The 20,989-nt window shown below is 45.1% G+C and overlaps 1 protein-coding gene across 1 annotated transcript in view; it reads left to right on the plus strand.

Moving 5' to 3' along the window:
- Positions 1–20,989, plus strand: part of CCDC146 (coiled-coil domain containing 146) — a 120,068-nt gene that overhangs the window by 49,474 nt on the left and 49,605 nt on the right. Inside the window, exon 3 of the mRNA XM_067564521.1 lies at positions 20,770–20,852. Within this exon, the coding sequence (XP_067420622.1) occupies positions 20,770–20,852 (83 nt within the window). The remainder of the gene's footprint in view (positions 1–20,769; positions 20,853–20,989) is intronic.

Here is a 20,989-nt window from a genome sequence, read left to right on the forward strand (position 1 = left end):
TCCTGCAGGGCCTCGCAGCCCTCTGACCATTGGACTTTCAGCAGTTGGGAGTTCTTTGTCAGGTCAGTCAGTGGAGCTGTGAGCGTGCGAAGTTGGGTATGAGGCGGTGGTAATAGTTGGTTCGCCCGAGGAATTGCCGTATCTGTCTTTTTGTTGTGGGGGTTTGATAGTCATGTAGGGCCTGCACCTTGTCTACCAAGGGCTATAGCTTTCTCCTGCCTACCATGTAGCCCAGATAAATCACCTCCCACTGGCCTAGAGACACTTGGCTGATTCACAGTTAGGCCCAGGTCTCCCAGGGCTTGCAGTACATTGATGAGGTACTGGAGGTGTTCCTCCTAGCTGGTGCTGTAAATGACAATATCATCTATGTATGCAGTGGTATACTGGTTATGGGATTGCAATATCTAGTTCATGAGCCTTTGGAAGGCTCATGACCATGGTCCTGTGTAGCCTGAAAGGCATCATGGTGAACTGGTACAAGCCAAATGACTTGGGGAAGGCTGTCTTCTTGCAGGAGGCTGGAATCAGGGTTATCTACCAGTACCACTTGGTTAAGTCTAATGTAGAGATGAACTGTGCACCACCCAGTCGCTCGAGATGTTTGTCCCCCAGGGCATTGGGTGCACATCAAATTGCAAGATGGTGTTCACCTTCCTGAAATCAATGCAAATCTTGACGGCCCCATCGGGCTTGGGAACCAAGACTATGTGTCTTCACCACTCACCCTAAGATTCCTCAACTACTCTCAATGCCATCAACTATATCCAACTCCTTCTGTTCAACCCCCTACATCTTCTTGGAGAGTGGATGGTGGTTGTCCCTCATCTTCTGGCTGAGGATGGTGGCAATGTCATGGCTCGTCACATTGGTTCTCCCTGGCTGAGCAGTCAATGCAGTGAAGAAGGCTTGTATTAGTCGTCGTGCCTGGTCCTGTTGCTCGGGGTTGAGTTCTTGTCTGATGGTCACCGGCCTGCTTCAGCAGCCCACAGCCCCAATTCGGGTTCCGGGGCATTCAGGGTGATCATCAAGCCCTCTCAAGCCTTCCAGGCCTTGAGGAGATTCACGTGGTAGTCTTGCACCTCCTTCTGGTGCATGGGTAGCCTAACTTTGTCATCAATGGGCCCTGCTTGCCTTGTCACCTTGAAGGGCCCCTGCCACCTGGCCAGCAACTTGCACTCAGAGGAGAGCAACAACAGCAGGACCCAGTCTCCAGGTTCAAAGGTTCGCATCTTCGTTCCTCTATTGTACTGGTTCTCTTGGGTGTGTTGGACTTACAACAGATTCTCTCACGCCAAGATACCCAGTGTCTGGAATTGCTCTCATAGTTGCAATATGTATTGGATGGACCCTCTCACCCTGGTTTCCTGTTCCTCCCAGATATCTCTCAGGAGGTCCAGGATCCCCGGGGACTGCCTCCCATAGAGGAGTTTGAATGGGGAAAAACCCAAGGATGCTTGCAGGACCTCTTGCACCCCGAAGAAGAGCAGTTTAGGCAGCAACTTATCCCAGTGTCGGGGATTGTCCTCCATGAACTTTCTCATCATTCTCTTCAGGATCCCATTGAACTGTTCCACCAGCCCATCAGTTTCGGAGTGATAAACTGAGGTCTTGAGGGTGTGGATATTTAGCAGGTGGCAGAGCTCAGCCATCAGCCTAGACGTCACATTGGTCAAATGATCTATCAATCTTGTGAGGTAATCCCACTCAGGCAAAAATCTGCAGGAGCTCGTTAGCGATAGCGGGGACAGTGGTTGGCCACAAGGGGACAGCTTCGAGGAACCACGCTGTGTAGTCCACCATGACAAGGATGTACTTGTGGCCCATGCTGCGTTTCTTGAATGATCCTACCACGTCCAGGCTGTTATGCTTGATTCAAATTCCAGCCACAGGTAGCGGTATAAGGCAGGCCATTGGCACCTTCCTGGGGCAGCTGTCTGGAACTCGGGGCAAAAAGCATAGTAGTCCCATACTTCTTGATGCCAGGTCAAAAATATCTCTGCCCCACCCGCTGCAGCGTTTTCTCCCTTTCCAGGTGTCCTGCTCAGGGTACTGAGTGGGCCAGGTGGAACAAGCCTTGCCGAAATCTCCGTCATCTGTTGGGCTAGCCGTTCCTGCTGCACCAGTTCCTAGGTGGCCAGTTCCCATGTCAGCTGTTCCAGCTGCTCCTGCTGCTGTGCCATCAGGAGCTGTTGCTGGGCTGTGAACTATTGGAGCAGCTGGGCCTGATGCTCTTGCCGCTGCATGGCCTGCTGCTGCTAGCTCTCCAGTAGCCACTTCAACAGCTTCCCAGGCTCCAGCACTCTCGTATGGGGGCAGGTGTCATCGTTGTCAGCCCCCTCGTTGGATTGAGGATCCTTCTAGCAAGACTTGATCATAGCCCACATTCTCCACCAGTTGTAATGGGGCTAGTACACCCCGTCCCTATTTGGGGATGGGGGAGCGGGCATTATGGCCTGGGCTGAGTCCAGTTGTCCACCCTATGCCTCAGGGCGGTATGGCCCAGTGGCTGGAGTCAACAGATTGGCCCTCTCTTATGGGTGGCCTAATGGCTGGAGTCAATAAGGCGGCCCTCCCTAGCAGGGCAGTGTGGCCTAGTGGCCATAATCAACAGGGTGGCACTCTCATGCAGGGCAGCGTATCCTAATGGCCACAGTCAACAGGGCGGCCCTCTCGCATAGGACTACATGGCCTAGTGGCCAGAGGGGGGAGTAGGCCACCATCCAGGGGTGGGTGGTTGCCAGGATAGGGGGACCCAGTCCCTCCCTCCTCCCCCCTCATGGCCCTGGTAGCAGTGAATGGATTGCCACTAGGTCAGATCTGGCCAAAACATGCTACCTAATTTCCAGATTCCACAACCGGATCAATGTCTGTTTCCCCTGGCTTACTTCCTACCCTGTCCTCTGGTGCTGCTGACATCTGTAACTGTCCTGGGCCTCTGTGTTCGTCGGCCTGCAGAGCTCCCAGTGACTCCAGTTCCTGTTGAAACCACTGCAAGTTTTGTCACTCATTTCAACAATGAGCCTGTTGGCCTTATGGTATGATCTTGTCTTATGGCGCCATGGTCTCTGGTTCTAATACTAGTGGAGAAAGAAGTTCAAATGATGTAGCATCTTATCATTCACTCTGATCTGTGGCATCACAATGATCCCCTCTGGCCTTAAAATCTATTTATGGGAGCAGTATTGGGCTCCTTCAGAGCAGTTTTCTTATAATCTCCAAAGTAAATCTATTACCTGCCATTCTGACACATGCTAGGGTGTAAGAGTTTTCAAAGTTGGCCACAGATTTTTGGGCTCGCCCATTTTTGGATGCCCAACCTGAGGCAGCCAGGACCTGATTTTCAGAAATGCTGAGCACTGATAGCTCCAGGAAGGGGGTAAGTTTGAATGCTATCCTGTGTGTGTATGTTGTGTTCAGAGCATGGAGGGAATGCTGTATGCTTTACCCACTCCCATTGATTTTCCATGGGAGAGAGTCATTTAAACCAAATGTTTAGGTTCTACTATATTCTTTTTTCATGGGTGAAGGTATGCTCAGTGGTTTGAAATTTAACATTAGACTTTTGAAAATGCTTATTAAATTCAAATAGTAGAATCTCATTAAATGTTTTTGTCTTTTTTGACTATGAACAAAACAAGTTTGTGGTCAGTTCCACTTTTTAAATATAAATATTTGTTTGCCTTTATGAGTAAACTCATAAATATAGCCCAGAATAAATTTCAATGTCAGAAAACAATGATCCATGTAAAAACATTTGTTTTGTGACATTATTTTATAAAATGTGGTTACTTCAGGCTTGTTTTGATTTTTCAGCACAAAGAAACTATAGGCACATGTTACTTATAATTCTCTAAAAGAGCTTGTTTAGCCTTTGGGGACCCAATTGTTGCTCTGCTATATTTTCTATATTTTAAAATAAAAATCTCAGTCATCATATAATCATAATAATCTCTTGTCCACCAGAAAACAGCATTAGGTTTTCAAGAATCTTTTTTTTTAACCTTCATATGTGACTTTGTCTCATGAATTAAAAGAATTTAAACTTGTTTTTTAATTCATGACTAAGATGAAAAGAATGTAGGAGTATTTCTGAAAAAAAGTTTTAATGCTCCTTTCCCTGTTGTTGTCCCCCCCCCCCCCCCATTCCCAAAAAAAAGCTTTTCCCTCTAGATATCTTCCTTGAATTTTAGTTTTAAAAATAAAAAAATATTCTGAGCTGATTGTTCACTGCCAAATGTTGTCATTGCTCATGATTTTATCTTGGATCTCATGTTGTTTGGCATGTTTCTTTAAACTGCAGCTTTGCAGGCATGTGATTCAGGAGAGAATCTCAGCTTTCATTAAAAAAAAAAAAAGTACGTTTCTAGCCCTCATGGTTATGGAGAAATGCAAGTGCACCCTAAAAGCCCAGAAACTAGAAGGCAATTCAAAATCTATTCTGTTTTAAAAATCATGATTTTTTAAAAACCATTTTCATGATTTTGAGGAGGCCTGGAAGGCTCTCACAGGCTCTTATGAATTATACACAAGGAGACACAAACAAATCCCTCCAAACCCAGCCTTGCACCCCAGAAATGTACCATCTTACACTGCTCAAGACCTTCTTGATCAATGTAAATTTATTAATTAGTTCACCACTCCTTCAAAAAGTAGTGAACATGCCCCAGCCTCAGTAATCTGAGCAGATTCCCCAAACACTTTAGACAAACTCACTAGCAGTGAGTAGTTTATTGACTACAGAAACATAGATTTTTAAGTGATTATAAGTGTTAGGCACACAGGTCAGAGTTGGTTACGTAAGAAATAAAAGGTAAAATTGCAGTCTAAATCCTAAACTTTATCAGTTTAAGCAAGATTTGAATCAAGCAGTTTTTCTCACCCCACTAGGCTTTGTAAGCAGTTCATAATTCTTACTACACAGGCTTAATTTCATGCTCAGCCTGGGATCGATCTCTCCAGTTCAAAGTTGTTTTTTTCCAAACATTCTTGTTGCCTTCAGAGTAGGTGGGGAAGGAAAGAGAAGTGAAGAGGTGATCTCATTGTCCCTCATTTTATACTCTCTCCCATGTGCTGGAAAGATCTTTGTGGTGTCATGGGGGTTAGACAGTCCCCATTGTGTACATGCTCTCTGAGGATTCTTAGGGAAGGGCCCATTGGGAGAGTAGATTCTCCTTAATGGGCCATCAACACATGGCTGGCTAGTCCTGATGTAAATCTGTCTCGTGGGTGGAAATCTTAGACACAGTCTGTAGATCCTGAGGGGTCGTTGGCTCACAGTTTGAGAACCACTAGTCTACAGTACCACAAGCTCATTTGCCCCACTTAAATTTAGCATTTCTGGCTGCACTCAGATGATTGATACTGAATGTCAAATATTTTTTCAGTCATAGCAGGCTGCCCTGAGGCAGATGCAATAATGGCAATTGTCCCTATGCCTGCAGTTATGTAGAGTTTTGTATTTTGGAGAATATTAACTTTCTGCTTAGAAGGATATGCAAAACTTGTCAGCCATCCTTGTTCATCTATGTTTTTGTTCATATAGCTAAACAATGAGGCTCTGGAGCAAAACAAACTCATCAGAAGCAAGAAAGAACACAGAGAATAGATTCCAAACTCCATGCAGCTGATTGATAGGGGGAGTTACTTACTACTCAAATAATATTATATTGAAATCCCAAGCACAGAAAAATTGTAAAATATGTTAATGATTTGGGATTTTGCCTTTGTGCCCTATATGGAGACAAAGGAATGTAGTTGGAAGTGACTTTTTAGGGGTTTGAAAGAGAAGAATAAACAAGGTTAGCTTCAATTTAAAATTATGAGTGTTATTCTTTGTTTTAAAATAACTGCAAAAATGATCAAAATGTTAGCTGTTAAAAATACAGATAATTACAGGAAATGAAAGATAGAGACTGTGATTGTTTCTGTTGAGGTTGCAGAACTTATGTCAAATATTTTGTAATAGTTGCTTAAGTAGAAATGTGTTAGCTGCACTACTTTGCTGGAACATTGGCATTTTTATAATGTTTGTCTCAAGCCTTCCCTAGGAAGCCCTCACATATTTCACTTTTATAAGAATCATGGGTAATATCTGTTATCATTGTCCATGTTGGATAACATATTTAAACCTCAATCTTTTGCTTCACATGTATGCAGAATGCTAGTGCACATGGCACAGGATGATTTGACCTTCTGTATTTAAGGTACTTGATCTTACTAGAATTGAAGATGGGCTGAATTAAGGGTTTCTAGAGGCCCATACTAGTTGGGTAGTTTCAAAAGAAGAAGATAAAAAAATGAGGTAGCTAGTCAAAAATACTGAAACTCAAAAACTGAGTAAGTAAAAGTCCTTAGATTATTCAATTATACCATAATTGAGTCAGAAGCCCTTTTTTGAAACTTATGGTCAGTGGTAGGTTCAATTTCACCCACAAAAATCATGAAACCAACAGTGCAAGGTGTGTGTGTGGAGAGCAAGCTACCTTGCATTCATCCCAGAGCAGAGGCTCCTGTCCCATGGTGCTGGGTCTGCTCCAGGTGTTGTGACCTGGCACATGGGATAACAGCACCTCTCAAGTTTGGCCTGACTGCCCCTTTGCCAAACCTGATTGGCGCTGCAACCCCATATGCTAGTTCATAATGCAGGAGCAGGGAGCTCGGCCCAGCTCTGCTGGACAGAAGCCACCACTGCAGGGTGAGAGTAGGGTGAGCTCAATCTCTAGCCTCTCCTCCACCCTAGGGTCTCCCCTCCACAACAGGCCATGATTAGGGTTTCAGTGCTGGGATGGATTGAGCAAATGGCTGTTGCTTCCCTAATTTGAATAATATTAGTGTTCCTTTTATTATCATTCTTCCCTTAATAAAGAGCTTTTTAATAACATCAGTCTATAACTTTCATCTCTCATCCTCCTTCAGTAGTTGTGTGTGTGATTGCATTGATTCTTGAATTCATGATGTATCATCATCCCACAGTATGTAGGTCCAGGTTCTCTTGTTTAACAGAACTGCAGTAGGTGCAGGACCAGGAGTTGAAAGGAAAAATGTATCTCAATATCACCTCTATGTTTTTCCTAAATTATGCCTGGGTCCAGTCCAGTCCCTGATATAAATTAGAGAAGTTAGACTACCCCCACTACCACAAGGCCATTATAGTTTCTGGGGATCATAGGAACATCGCACCCTCATCTTCTTTCCCTTGGACACACCACTTGCCCTCAAGACCAGGCAGAAGGAGTAGAGGTGCAATGCCAGCTATATGTTCTCCAGAAATTTCCCTTTACAAAAAGGGAATCCTCAGAGGGCCAGACCAACGCCAGAAGTCCTAGTATGTCTGAGATTTGGGCTCTTGAAACAAAGTTTTTAAAAAAAATTTAGGTGCCTAACAATGCAGACAGGTGCCTAGTGGGATTTTCAGAAAGCATTTATCTGTATCTTTAGGCAAATACACTTAGCAGTCTAGCTCCTAATTTCTGTCAAGTTGAGTATTATATTTTATAAAATTAATTTAGGGGTCAGAAACATGGAGATAAGGAGCTGCACTGTAGATTGTTGCTACAGCTCCTACCTTAGCTTAAGCATAGTATGATTTTTATGAAAATATCATTGCATAGTGCAGTTCTCTGATGGATACTGTATTTGTCTTGGAATGGGGCTAGAACATATTTCAGTCCAGAAAATAAACAGTATTGTGTAATTAGAGAGACAAGGTGGATGAGGTAATATCTTTTATTGGACCAACTTCTGTTGGTGAAAGAGACAAGTTTTGAGTTACACTGAGCTCTTCTTTAGCTGTGACACTCTGAGTGTGTTTTGTTTAATAATGTATATTCCAAGCTTTATTGCCAAGTGCTAATTAATTCTTGATTGAAGCATTTCTTGATTTTTCATTTTACCTAAATTGTATCCACTCTGACCAATTTCAGTTGGACTTTCTATAATTGTCTTGTGTTGTGTAGCATTTGTAATGCATTTCTAAAGCATGACTGTACTATAGTTCTGTACATACCTGTTGTGATGGACATTATGGGAATGGTACAGATTTTACTTCCTCCCTGGCACAGTATAGATGGAGGAACAACACTACATATTTTCTGTAGAACAGAGATCATAGTTTACAAATCCAGGGTCATTATTTGAAGTTTTTATGCTGAGCCAGATCCTGATTTTAATTACACTGGTTTAAAGATGGAGAAACTCAAATGCCATAAGTGGAGTTACTCTAACACTGGTGTTAACAAGAGCAGAATCTGGGTCTCAGATTCAGACCCACAGAGCTACCTAGTATTGTCAGTCAGTTAGGGTGTGCGTGCTGGTATGAGTTCCCCTCTGGACACAGTCTCAGCTTCTGCAGCTAGCTGCATCGATAGACCTCATTAAGCACAACCCATAAATTACCATAGACTCGGATAAGCGATAAAGGCACTCAGCCAGGTTTATCGCAAGCAAAGCACTATGCTAGCCCCCCACAGCAGCTACAAGTACACTAGGACATGTGTGCCCGATGCAATGGATTGGCTCAGTTAATGGCGGGACTTTCCGTTATCCCCTCAGCCGGACAAAGATGTATTTGCTTGGATCCCCTTCTTATACCCTGATGTAAACAGGTTACACAATACCTCTGATGTTTTTAATATTGATTATTGTACCTTGCCTCCAGGTCAAGCATAACATCTTCATCCATCCTCCTGTCTCTTACTTTAAGGTCGGGGTGTCTTTGTACTCTCCTTCATGATTATGTTTATGCACTACTGCATCTTGGGGAGAGCTGCCTCTCTGTATTGTGCTGATGTTTGGGGAGTACTTGGACTGTCTCCCAGGATTATGTTTCTGCAATCATCATGTATTGGGGGAATTAGGACTACTATTGCTCCTGCTAATACTGTGTTATTCTGCTACTGATTCTTAGGAATGCCAGTTTATTACCAGTGCTGTATTTCTGCCAAGTTCCTGCATCCGTCAGTCAACTTGTAAGCAGGCAAGCAGTTGCTGTTTCCTAAAGCCAGATTTCGGTGCAGGCCACAGCTCATGTATTTAGGCCTGTTATACTAGGCCTCAGGCTCTCACTTTCTAATACATCTAGGTGCCTCAGTCCCAGTTTTAGGCTCCACTGCAATCCACAAAACTGCCAAACCCTGTAAGTGCCTAAAGTCACTCATTGCCTAAATGTTCAGGGTAAAAGTTCCATCTGCACCTACGTTTCTGTCTCTGAGCATGCACACTGCTGCCTCCCTCTAGGTGCCAGGACATTTATCTCTCACATAAGCCCCAGAGGAATCCACGAGCCAGGAGAAGATAGGCATTCATTCATCCACCTACCTCACCTACCAGACAGGGTCCCATTCAAAATAGTGTTGGTGCCACTTCTGTATCCACCTTTTAACTTTTAGCCCAGTAGTTATAGCACTCATGTGAGTGATCCAAGTTCAATTCCCCCCTTTGCCCAATGGATAGAAAGAATTTGAATGGGTGGAGGGATCTCCTACCTCACAGGCGGGGGCACTAACCAGTGAGCTATAGGATATTCTGATATAGTGCACCCTTAATCTCTCCTGTAGAAGTTGTTCTACTGTTGATTAAATAATGATCATTGGGCTAGAGAGAGAGTGCATCTATGATCATTGGGCTAGAGAGAGAGTGCAAATAATTATCATTGGGCTAGAGAGAGAGTGCATCTATGAAACTGACTCTGTAGTCCAGTGGTTATGACATCCACGTAAGACCTGCAGGATCCAGTCCCTCTGCTCCAGTAACTTTTTAATTACTTAGCTACAGTGGAACATCTTTAACAGGAGAGTGAGGGAGCCGTATGTCAGATTATCCCATTTGTCTGTGGTTAGAGAATTCTCGTGGGAGGTGGGAGACCCCTGTTCAATTCCTTTCTGCCCCTGAGGTGGGGGATTGAAACTGGGTCTTCCACATCCTGGATGAGTGTGCTAAACACTGGTCTAAAACTTTAAGGTGGGTAGAAGCAGCAGCATCACCACCTCCTCTTTCAGCCATTTTGTATGGAGCAAGAAAGGCACCTAACTCATTCTTACAAGTAACAACTTAGGTGCCCAAACTGTCTGAGTCCAGGAGAGAGGGTCCTGTTCTGTATTGCTAGCAGATGTAGGTGCCTCCCTGCACCCCAGACTTAGATGCCTATCTCCATGAGAGTGTTGGGGTTTAGGACACACCCCTCTAATTGGCATCTCCCATTAGATAGCTTAAATGGCTCCCAACCTAGTGTGCTGACTTTTATGAATCACATTCTGAGTTGCCAATCTGTCCCCATTCATTGTATAGGGAATTTAGGGACTTAACTCAAGCTTTGGGGATGGCAGAGATGTTCTTGTGATTTTCTGGGAGCCTAACTTTTAGGTGATGCGGCGCTTAGGATCTCAATCCCGAAGTCTCTTTGTAGATCCAGGCCTCATTTCTTACTCAAAGAAGATGGAATAAGGCTATCAGAATTTGGTCCCAGATGCAGAGTAGTTGAAATAAAGGCTATGTCTTCCCTGCCAAAAAAAGTATTTTTGACAGTAGAACAATTAATGCACATTAGCTATCTCACTGTAAAATCCAAGTGGAGACAAGGTACTGTAATTTTTACCACTAGGTAGCTAGATGGATTAAAACTACCCCTGCTTATGGTTCATATCACTTAGCTGTGAAGCTACAGTGCCTTGTCTCCACTAGAATTTGACAGTAGGATAGCTAGCTCAGGTTAGTAATCTCACATTAAAAACACACCTTTACCTGACAGTGAAGACAAAGCTGATGCTAAATAAAATTCTACAGCATCTCAATGGAAAATATTACTTCAGTGTGACTTATCTTTTGCAAACTTCTAGAAACAGAGGTAAAATGCAAATATTTGTAAATCCTGATTCCAATTTAGCTTGCAGTATTTAAAAAAAGAAAACTAATGCTATACTTCAGGAATAAATATATAAGTATTTTGTACGAAGAAGTCTGGTTAAAAGGGGTTTTTTATATGTCTCTCAGCTAAATTGGATATCCAAATACAAAAACTACAGTTTAGAGATGTCATGTATTAGTGACTCTTCCTGAGGGATCTGGGGTCTAGAAACCCAATAAATGGAAGATGGCAGATTCCCATGAATCTTCTTTGTTTTTTTAATGTTTAATGGGCCTAATTCTTCTCTCTCACCAATTTTAAATCAATATAACTGTATTGATTTCAAAAGTTAGTACAATACAATACCAATTTAAAGGAGATATTGTTAATATTACTCACTTTACTGATTTCAGAATACATTGAGCCTGAGAATGTAGTGGAATGGAAACTGTTTATACAAAATGAGAGAGCAGTTGCAGCACTGCAAAGCATACTTTCAGAGAAGGGCACATAGCAACATTTTATGTAAACTTTATGTAACCTAGATAGTCTGTGACAAGTTTTCACTTCATTAAAAAATGGCCTGCCAGTAACTATTGCAACCTTTGCAGCAAAGTGTTGCAATTCATATTGTTTAGATAGATGTCTTGACTAAAGACCCAATTCTCTAGTCTTTACTCAAGCAAAACTCACTTTGACTTACACATCTGAGATTTTTTTCTATTGTTTTACACCTTGTGTTAACTGTGCATTAACACTTGTGCACTGTGTCTGTAAAGCTCTATCAAGTCAAAATGGTAGCATTTTACCCAGTATGCAAAGGTGTAAATAACTACACAGGGTGCAACAGATTGGAGACAGGCCATAATGTCTGTTGGCTTCAGTAGAATTACTCTAGATTTATATAGGTGTCACAGAGCTATGCTAGTCTGTGGAAGAAGATTCTGGAGTAGCTGAGAAAGGAGATTGAAGACAGACCCCAAAGGAAGGACCGATTGTTGAAAGAATTTGGGATGTTGGTTTGAGCTTTTGTTGCCCTGAAAGGGATCTGACTTAGATGTTTTTCAGTTGAAGGGCTGAATTGTGAGCAGAGGCAGATGGCCTGCATGAAGTGCTGGAGATGGACTGTCCGCAACATCATGCCCTGTTGCATGGGGGTGCTCTGGCACCATAACATCCTCTTTCCATCCGCACAGAAGAACCTTTAATCAGGATGCTTTACCTCTGGGCTAGTCAGAATTGCTGAGGATATGGGCTTGAGATTGGAATTTCCTTAGCCCAGACAGGCAACCTGCCTACTTTGCAATGAGAATGCAGACTAGTTAATCCCCGATGCTGTTAGTCCTCCAGTCCTATCCCACAATTCGATCTGGGCTGCACTTTCTTGTCTAACTCCTCTCTTCGTCTGCTGTGCATTTTAACCCCATGTTTGCCGGCTCCATTTCTACTGTACTTCCACAGCAGAGATGCCATCTGTGACAAATTGGGGCTATGTTTATACAATTTATGAATTTTGGTTAATATTGTGAAGTTGATTTATGAAAAGCAGCTGTATTATAAGTGCCTATATGTCTGAAGATCTACCAGGTCCTGTGGCAGGTACACACCAGACAAATACAAAGGGCTGGTGGTGCTTAGGATTCAATGATATTATTCAGGTGCAAACAACTGGGGACAGTGGGTGAGCTCAGGCCTTGGAAATCCAGTTTAGCCTACCCCTTTGAAGGGAGAGGGGGAGATAGAAGCAATGAAAATTTACAAGGAGCAGAACACAGACAGCCAGGTGACCCGGAGGAGTTTAAATAAGGGAATACACAGGAACAGAGAGAGCCAGACAGGAAGAGGACACATGGTGCAGGAGAGAGCAACAGAAGCTAGGTAAAAGGAAAAGACCACCCGTCATGGAACAGTCTCAGGAACTGGGCAGCCTGCCTAGACATCTGTGGTCCCTAAGGACTCCCAAAGGGAAGGGTGAGCTAGAAATGGAAATGTGTGCAATGTTTGTTGTTTTGTATGCCCTGTACTGTCCTGTGCTTTGTATTAAGTAAAGAACATAAATATGCTAGACTCTGCAAAGTGTGTGAGTGAGTGTTAATTCCTGTGTGCCCCTGAGAGAGTTAAACTGTAACAAGAAATTTCACACCTTTGAGGTAAAGTTCCAGGAGAGGGTATGTTTAAGTCCCAGGGTGTTTTAAGACTCACTATTCTGTGCAGAGGGGCTAGGCAGCTGTACAGAGGCTCCAACTCTTAGGAGGGAGTATTAGGCTGCAGGTCTGCACTCCAAGCGTGTGTCTAGGGACCCTGACATTGCGGCAGTGGCTGGACTCCTCCATTTAGGCTCTGTAGGCTTAAAATAGCTGGGGGATGCAGGGACAGAGCATGGATTCCCTTCACAGCAGTCCCAATGTGACACCATCCAAGAAATCCTCCTGTGCTGACAGTTTGTCAGAAGCAGACACCTATCTTCTGCTAAAACTGTGGGGTGAACCATAATTTGGAGAAATGTACCTAACATGACATTTTTATGTTTAGTGGGCAGGAAAGAAATAGGAAATGGAGAGGCAAAGAAGTTAGTTGAGTGTGCTATGACTATGAATCACTGTGGTTTGCAGACTGAATTCGTTAATAACAGTCTCATTAAAAGTTCTTGCTGCCAAATGCTGTTTGCTTTCACCTGCAGACAGCCTGCATTAATAATGAGTAACTCCACGTGGAAGTTATTTACATAAAGTATTGTTCTCATGTCATTGCCACAGACAGCAGCTTCACGCTAGGTGAAAGTGAGTTAGTTTTCACTCTGTGAATGAATTAGTAGAGTGGCCCAATTTAATTCACCCCTAAGAATCCCAGGGTATCCCACCAGAAATCCATTCTAGCTCACGGGCTAGTACAGCCCCATTTTGGATCCAGTTACCTGGTTATGGCACAGATAGGGCTTTGCAGTGGGGGCACCCCACCCATGTGAGGCTAGCCTGTTTGCAATGAAAACATATTATTTGTCTACGCTGGGAAATTAACTAGAATTACTATTGTGGGCTAGTTATTCTGCAATAGCTATTCCAGAATTACTATTGCACTTTAAATTCACACCCTATCTTGATCTTTAAAAACCAGTCTCAGGTTTAAATTTAGGTTGACATGACTATGTCAGTAAGGAGTGTAAAAAATCCACACCCCTGAGTGACGTAGCTACACTGACCTAGCACCCAGTGTATACAAAGCTAGGTTGATGGGAGAATGCTTGGGGAGACGGTGTTCCAACACCAATGGAGAAACCTTTCCATCAGTTTAGGTTGCGTCTACACTATGGGTTTATGCCACCATTGCTACAGTGATGTAGCCATGCCAGTATAGTCACTGTAGTGTAGCCATACCCTCAGGCAAAAGGAAGATGCCACACCTAGGCCCTCTAACAAAAACCATTAAGATATATAATAACTGTGCTGTGGCTCACACAGCGAGGGTAGGGCTTTGAAAAAAGAGAGGTTCCCTGAGAGGGGAAAAGTGTCTAAAGCCATGGCTACACTAGAAAGTTTTGTCAACAGTAGTTATACTGGTGATAAAAAAGCACTATAATTATAGTGCATGCGCCCATCCACACAGCACTCATTTTATTGCAAAAAAGTGTCCACACTTGGCACTGTAGTATCGGCAGTGAGAGCAGTGCATTGTGGGCAGCTATCCCACTGTGCAACTCAGCAGCTTCTGCCGCTAGGAATTCTGGGATGAAGGAGAGGAGTGCAAAGCACCTTGAATGCTGGCTCAATGTCCTACGGTGCAATGTGTTTCTGCGTTGCTTGTAGCGACTCACACCCTTTTTTCAACGGCTTCCCACCATTTCCTGTGCGCCCACCAGCTGAATCTGAAAAGATGGATCCTGTACTACTCTCCACTGTTGCTTTCAGCGTTCTTAACACATCACGGCTGGTCACGCAGTACATCATGAGCTCCAACTCAGAATAGGAATCCGAGGAGCCTGACCTGCTGACTGACATGCAGACAAACAGTGCCACATTATTGTTGTCATTCATGGAGCATCTGCACATGGTGAACCGCTGCTTCTGGGCACATGAGACAAGCACTGAGTAGTGGGATTGCATTGTTATGCAGGTCTGGGATGACACTCAGTGGCTACAGCACTATTGAATGCGCAAAGCCACCTTCATGGAACTCTGTATGGAGCTGGCCCCTGCCCTCTGGTGCAAGGATACCAGAATGAGAGCTGCCCTCTTGGTGGAAAAGCACATGGTGATCACCATGTGGAAGCTAGCAACTGCAGACTGCTACTGGTCAGTCGCTAATCAGCTTGGACTTGGCTAGTCCACTGTTGGGGCTGCATTATCGAAAGTGTGCATTCTGTTGCAAAGAACTGTGACTCTGGGCAATGTGTGTGAAATAGTGGACGGATTTGCAGCAATGGGATTCCCTAATTGTGGCGGGGCAATAGATGGCATGCATATCCTAATTTTGGCTCCGGAACATCTCGTGATGGAGTACATCAATAGAAAGGGTTACTTCTCTATGGTACTGCAGGTGCTTGTGGATCACTGGGGGCGTTTCACTGATATCAACGTGGGTTGGTCGGGAAATGTGCATGATGCTCTATCTTCAGGAACACAGGGCTACAAGCAGGGACCCTTTTCCAAGATGAAAAGATTACAATAGGGGATGTAGAGCTGCCCATAGTGATCCTGGGAGATCCAGCCTACCCACTAATTCCATGGCTCATGAAGCCTTACACAGGCAACCTGGATAGCAGCAAGGAGCACTTCAATAACAGGCTGAGTAAGTGCCGAATGACTGCTGAATCTTCATTTGGCAGGTTAAAGGCGCACTGGAGATGCCTTTATGGCAGGCTGGATTTAAATGAAGACAATATTCCTGTGGTTATAGCTGCCTGCTGTGTGCTCCATAATTTGTTTAAAGCTAAGGGCAAGAAGTTTGCCACTGGGTGGACTGCTGAGGTGGATCGCCTTGCATCTGCATATGAGCAACCAGTTGCCAGAGGCATTGGGGGGGCACAATGGGGGGCCATATGGATAAGGGAGGCACTGAGGGCCCATTTTGATAATGAGAACTTATAATTCTTCTTCAAGTGCTTGCTCATGTCCATTCCACTATAGGTGAGTGCACACCTCCATGCATGATTCCCAGAACTTTTTTCCCCTTAGCAGCAGATCCTGTAGGGCCAGCTCCGGGTACCTTGGGGTATTCAGATGGGGTTGGAGCCCCAATCCCTTATGTTATCAGGGGTGCAGTCCCTGCCTCCAGCACAGGAGAAGGCCTATAGACACCATTCCTCGGACGAGGAATTGGACCCCATGGAGGGACCCTCAATGGGTGCAACCCTTCGCCACAAGGGGGCGCACCCACAGGATGCGCCTCGGCAGTCCTCTTCCTCCTCACCGGATGAGAGTCTCCTGGGATCACTCAGCACCACTGGAGGATTTCAGGGCGCACCAGGAGCTGCTCAAGAGGGTGGCCTCCAACTTGGGGCTGGAGGTGAAGGAGTTAGAAGAGGCTTAAGATAGCCTTTTTAATGTGCTGGTGGCGGCTTCCCCAGTGAGAGTGGCCCTCCTAGTCCATGAAAGGGTCCTTAATATTGTAAAGGCCTTGTGGCAAACCCCTTCCTCGGTCGCCCCTACATCAAGGTGGCCGAGAAAAAATATTATGTCCCGGCCAAAGGGTTTGAGTATTTGTTCACTCACCCCACCCAGGGAACCCTGGTGGTAGATGCGGCTAACCAGCAAGACAGGCAAGGTCAGCCAGGGTCCACTCCCAAAACACAAATACAGTAAGAACCTGGACTTGTTTGGGAAAGATTTATTCCACGGCAAGCTTGCAGTTCAGGATTGCCAACCATCAGGCCCTCCTGGGTAGATACAATTTCAACCTGTGGGACTCCCTCAGGCAGTTCACTGAGGCCCTGCCCCAGAACCAGGCTGCAGACTTTAGTACCATCGTGGAGGAAGGAACCCGGTAGGTAGGGCAGCACTCCAGACGTTCTGTGACGCTGCTGAGTTGATGGGCAGGGCCATAGCCTCCACTGTATGAGAAGGTGCTTGTGGCTGCAACCCTCGGGCCTGTCCCAGGAGGTGCAGCAGTCTATTCATGACCTCCTCTTTGATGGGTCGGCCCTATTCTCTAACCAGACTGATGCGAAGTTGCATGGTCTGAAGGACTCCAGGGCCACGCTTCGCTTCCTGGGCCTGTACATACCTCAGTTTTCCAGGCGTCAGTCATGGCCTGGAAATTGACACAGCTCTTCGTCACAGTGGCTGACCGGACGAAAGGCTCACCTGCCTCCACCCAGTGCATCTCCTTGTGGATTACATCATGCATCAAGTTCTGCTACGAGTAGGCGAGGGTGCCGCTTCCGAGAATCATCACAGCGCACTCAACCAGAGCTCAAGCCTCATCTATAGCCTTCCAGGATAGAGTGCCCCTGCAGGACATCTGCAAAGCTGCCACCTGGTCATCGGTGCATAGTTTCACGTCCCACTATGCCATTGTCCAGCAGGCGAGAGAGGACGCGGGATTCGGCAGAGCGGTGTTGAGGGCAGCTCACTAGTAACTCCGACCCACCTCCAAGGTATTGCTTGTTAGTCACCTAGAGTGGAATGGATATGAGCAAGCACTCGAAGAAGAAAACAAGGTTACTTACCAGTAATTGATGTTCTTCGAGATGTGTTGCTCATGTCCATTCCACAACCCACTCCCTGTCCCCGCTGCCGGAGTTGGCAGAAAGAAAGGACTGAGGGGGCATATACACTGCGGCATGTGCGCGGGGCTCCAGGGGGTGCCGGAGCCGGCCCTACGGGATCTGTTAAGGGGAAAAAAGTTCCGGGAACCATGCACGGAGGTGTGCACTCACCTATAGTGGAATGGACATGAGCAACACATCTCGAAGAACATCAGTTACTGGTAAGTAGCCTTATTTTTTTTTAAACATCACTGTGACATTGTACTGCTGTACAGCTATAGATGTGTGTCAGTAGAGGTGCAAATCTCATGTGAACACAGAAATAAACAGTGCTTATTGTTCTGAGAACTTACTTTTATTATTAAACATCAAACTGTGCACAACACAAATAAATCCTGGAGAAGAGAGAGTTGGGGAGGACAGTGTCAGCTATGACAGTGTCAGCTATGATAGTGTGTATGTCCAGCTCTTGTTCTCGCAGCTGTCTGAAGGGGTGGAATGAAGAGGGTAGTGGGACAGTCCATGACTCTGGTAGAAATGTGTTGGGGGAGTTGGTGGGATAAAGGGAAAGAAGTTCTCTTGTGGCTGCAGGGAGGGGGTGGGAGCAGTGAGCTTGCATGAACTGTGTCTGCAATGACACTATTGTCTTTAGAAGCTCTGTCTGCTCCTCCGTGGCCTTGATCATGTGCTCATGGTCAGTGAAAATTCTCTGCTGGTTTTCCTTCCATTCCTGTCTGTCCATCTTCTGAGATTCTGACATCGATTGTCTCCATACCCTTTTCTCTCTTTTGGACACCTCAGAGGAGGAGTTCCTGGAACATCTCCTCCTTGCTTCTCCTAGGTCACTTCCTTATCTGCCAGAGGTGGTCCGTCAGTGTAGGGGTCTTGGTTGTGAAGGTCACATCTGTGTAAGAACAAGAAATAATGAACAGAACCATTATTGTCACTGCTCTAACAGTACACATGAATCACTGTGAAACACACCTTATTCTCGCTGTCCCCCTGCGCAGAGCACAGCTCCTTGATCATCCTGGGAATAGTGAGTTTGGGGGGGGGGGGCAAGATCATCCAAACAGGTCAAGGTTCTGGGTTCTGGGTGGGCGCTTGCTTGGGGCATACATGCAGGTGCACTGGGAAAACAAATTTCAAATTGTGCCACCATTCTCCACAGGCATGGGCCATAGAAACTGATATCTCGCTCCTTAGAGTCAGCAAGGATGCTAGGTTGCATCTCCTCCACGCAAGCAGCTTCAAACCAGGTCCCTATGCTGCACAAGTATGCGCTGCTTTGGTTCCCGCTCACATGATTTCCAATTGGTGTGGGAAAGTGTCATACAATGGGGGAAGAAACACAGCTGCTCTGCTGAAGAATCTCAGGCAAAGAGTCGGGGAGTACCTCCAAGAAAGTTTCCTTGAGGTCACACCAGAGGATACCTGAAAAATCTCAGCATGCATTAACGTGCTTCTCAGCAGTACTGCCTATATGCTCGAGGGAATGGGAAAGCACATGCAAACACAGCTACTCCTGTACATTTCTATCCCTTCTAATACCTGTATGTTTTAGACAAGCTGAGGACCCTCATGCCTCCTGTACACAAGCAGCATCAGTTTCCAAACACTTACCAGAGCTCCCCTCTCCTGCATCCTGCATCCTGAGCACCTGAGATGAAGGGCTGGGATTGGCTGTACCCTTCTGGAGTGGAGAACAGCTCCTGACGCGCAACCTCAGCAACTGAGCTGCTTCTCGGCTCCAGGTCATGCTCCAGCTCCACTTTCTCATCGATTACCTCTTCATCAGGGTTTAGTCTGGTATCCGGTGGCCCTGGGGCCGTGGACGTATCTATGGGTGTCTTGGGGATAGATGTGGGCTCCCCACTGAGGATTGCTTTCAGCTCTTTGTAGAATCGGCAGCTCATTGGCTCCGCACCAGAGCAACTGTTTGCCTCTCTGACCTTATGGTAGCTCTGCAGCAGCTCGTTGATTTTAGCTCGGCACTGCAGCGTGTCTCGCTTATAGCCCTTCTCCACCATGGCACAAGAAATCTGGCCATAGATATCAAAGTTCCTTTGGCTAGAGCAGAGCAGGGACTGCATGACCGACTCTCCCCAAATGCTGATCAGGTCCAGCAGCTCTGGTGTGCTCCAAGTGGGAGAGTGTTTGCTGCGTGGCGCCGCCATGGTCACCTGGGAAGATGAGATGCCAACTCTCCATACTGACTAAGCAGGAAGTGGAACAAAAATGTCAAAACTTCCCGCAACCGTAAAGAGGGAGGAGTGAGTGGCTACAGAGCACCGTAGTGCAAACGGATATCCAGAGTGGTCAGGATTGGCATTGTGGGACATTTCCTGAGGCCATTTAACATGACATAAACATACAGCAGTGTCTACACTGACAGAAATTTGGCGAAAAAGGCTCTATGCCTCTTGTCCAGTGGGTTTTATTTTGTTGACAAAACAGCCCTGTTTTGTCAACAAAATGGTCATTGTAGTGTGTACAAAAGCTTTTGTCGACAAAAGCTGACTTTTGTCCACAAAACTTCCTAGTGTAGACAAGGCCTAAGAGAAACACTTTCTGGAAGGCTAAGAGCTCCTGGGCTTACTAGAAGAATGTAAACGAGTATGTTCTGTTCCTGTAACTCAAGAGGGAAGTCCATCTAACTTAACTTTTAATGAAAGTGTAAGGTTCCATGAGTCTACATGTATGTAGTCTGCTTGTTCTAAAATCACTTTCTCTAATGCTTTGTTCCATTTGCTAAATAAACCTGCTTGTTTTAAGAAGGCTGTTTGTCATTGTATAGCACTAGCAACAGGCTCCTGAAACACAGGTACAGTCAGGCCTGCACAGTAATAATCAGTGGGCATGTACAGGGTGGTGTTCCCAGATCATGTTCTAAGAGAGGGAGAATTGTGAACTTCCACCCCTAGACAGCTAAGGGCATCAGACCTAGTACTCTATGTTTCACCCTTTAAGAGTACTAGAGCTATGTCTAGTACTCTGCACTCACAGAGAGCAGAAGGGGAACTCTGTAATTGTGATGTGTTCTTTATACTTTTATTTATACTACAAATTGTTAAATAAACTAGCATCTTTTGTGTGTATATTTTTATTTGATATGTTACTAAGAACTGAAGATAAATCTGCTAACACTAATTATAAAAGTCTAAGTATAAATAAAAATGTTAATGTGTCATGGCTTTCATAATTATCTATTGCCCTTTTCTAGCTGTTTTCTTCTGGAAAACTCCCGGGCACTCGAGTTGCTGAGCTGAAAGCGAAGTACACCACTTTGCATGAGACTGTGATAAGGTACAATACTTGCAGATTTTCAGTATATCATCTCTTGTTTCATTGTGAATACTTGATTCTAGAAATTAGCCAAGGCCATAATTCCTTTTTTGGAATTGTTTCATTAGTCAAAGCATTACATGCTTAAAGCAAAAATC

The sequence above is a fragment of the Emydura macquarii genome, unplaced genomic scaffold, assembly GCF_026122565.2.
Source record: "Emydura macquarii macquarii isolate MOO-44397 ecotype Brisbane River unplaced genomic scaffold, CSIRO-AGI_Emac_v2 contig_2636, whole genome shotgun sequence".
Classification (NCBI taxonomy): domain Eukaryota; kingdom Metazoa; phylum Chordata; order Testudines; family Chelidae; genus Emydura; species Emydura macquarii.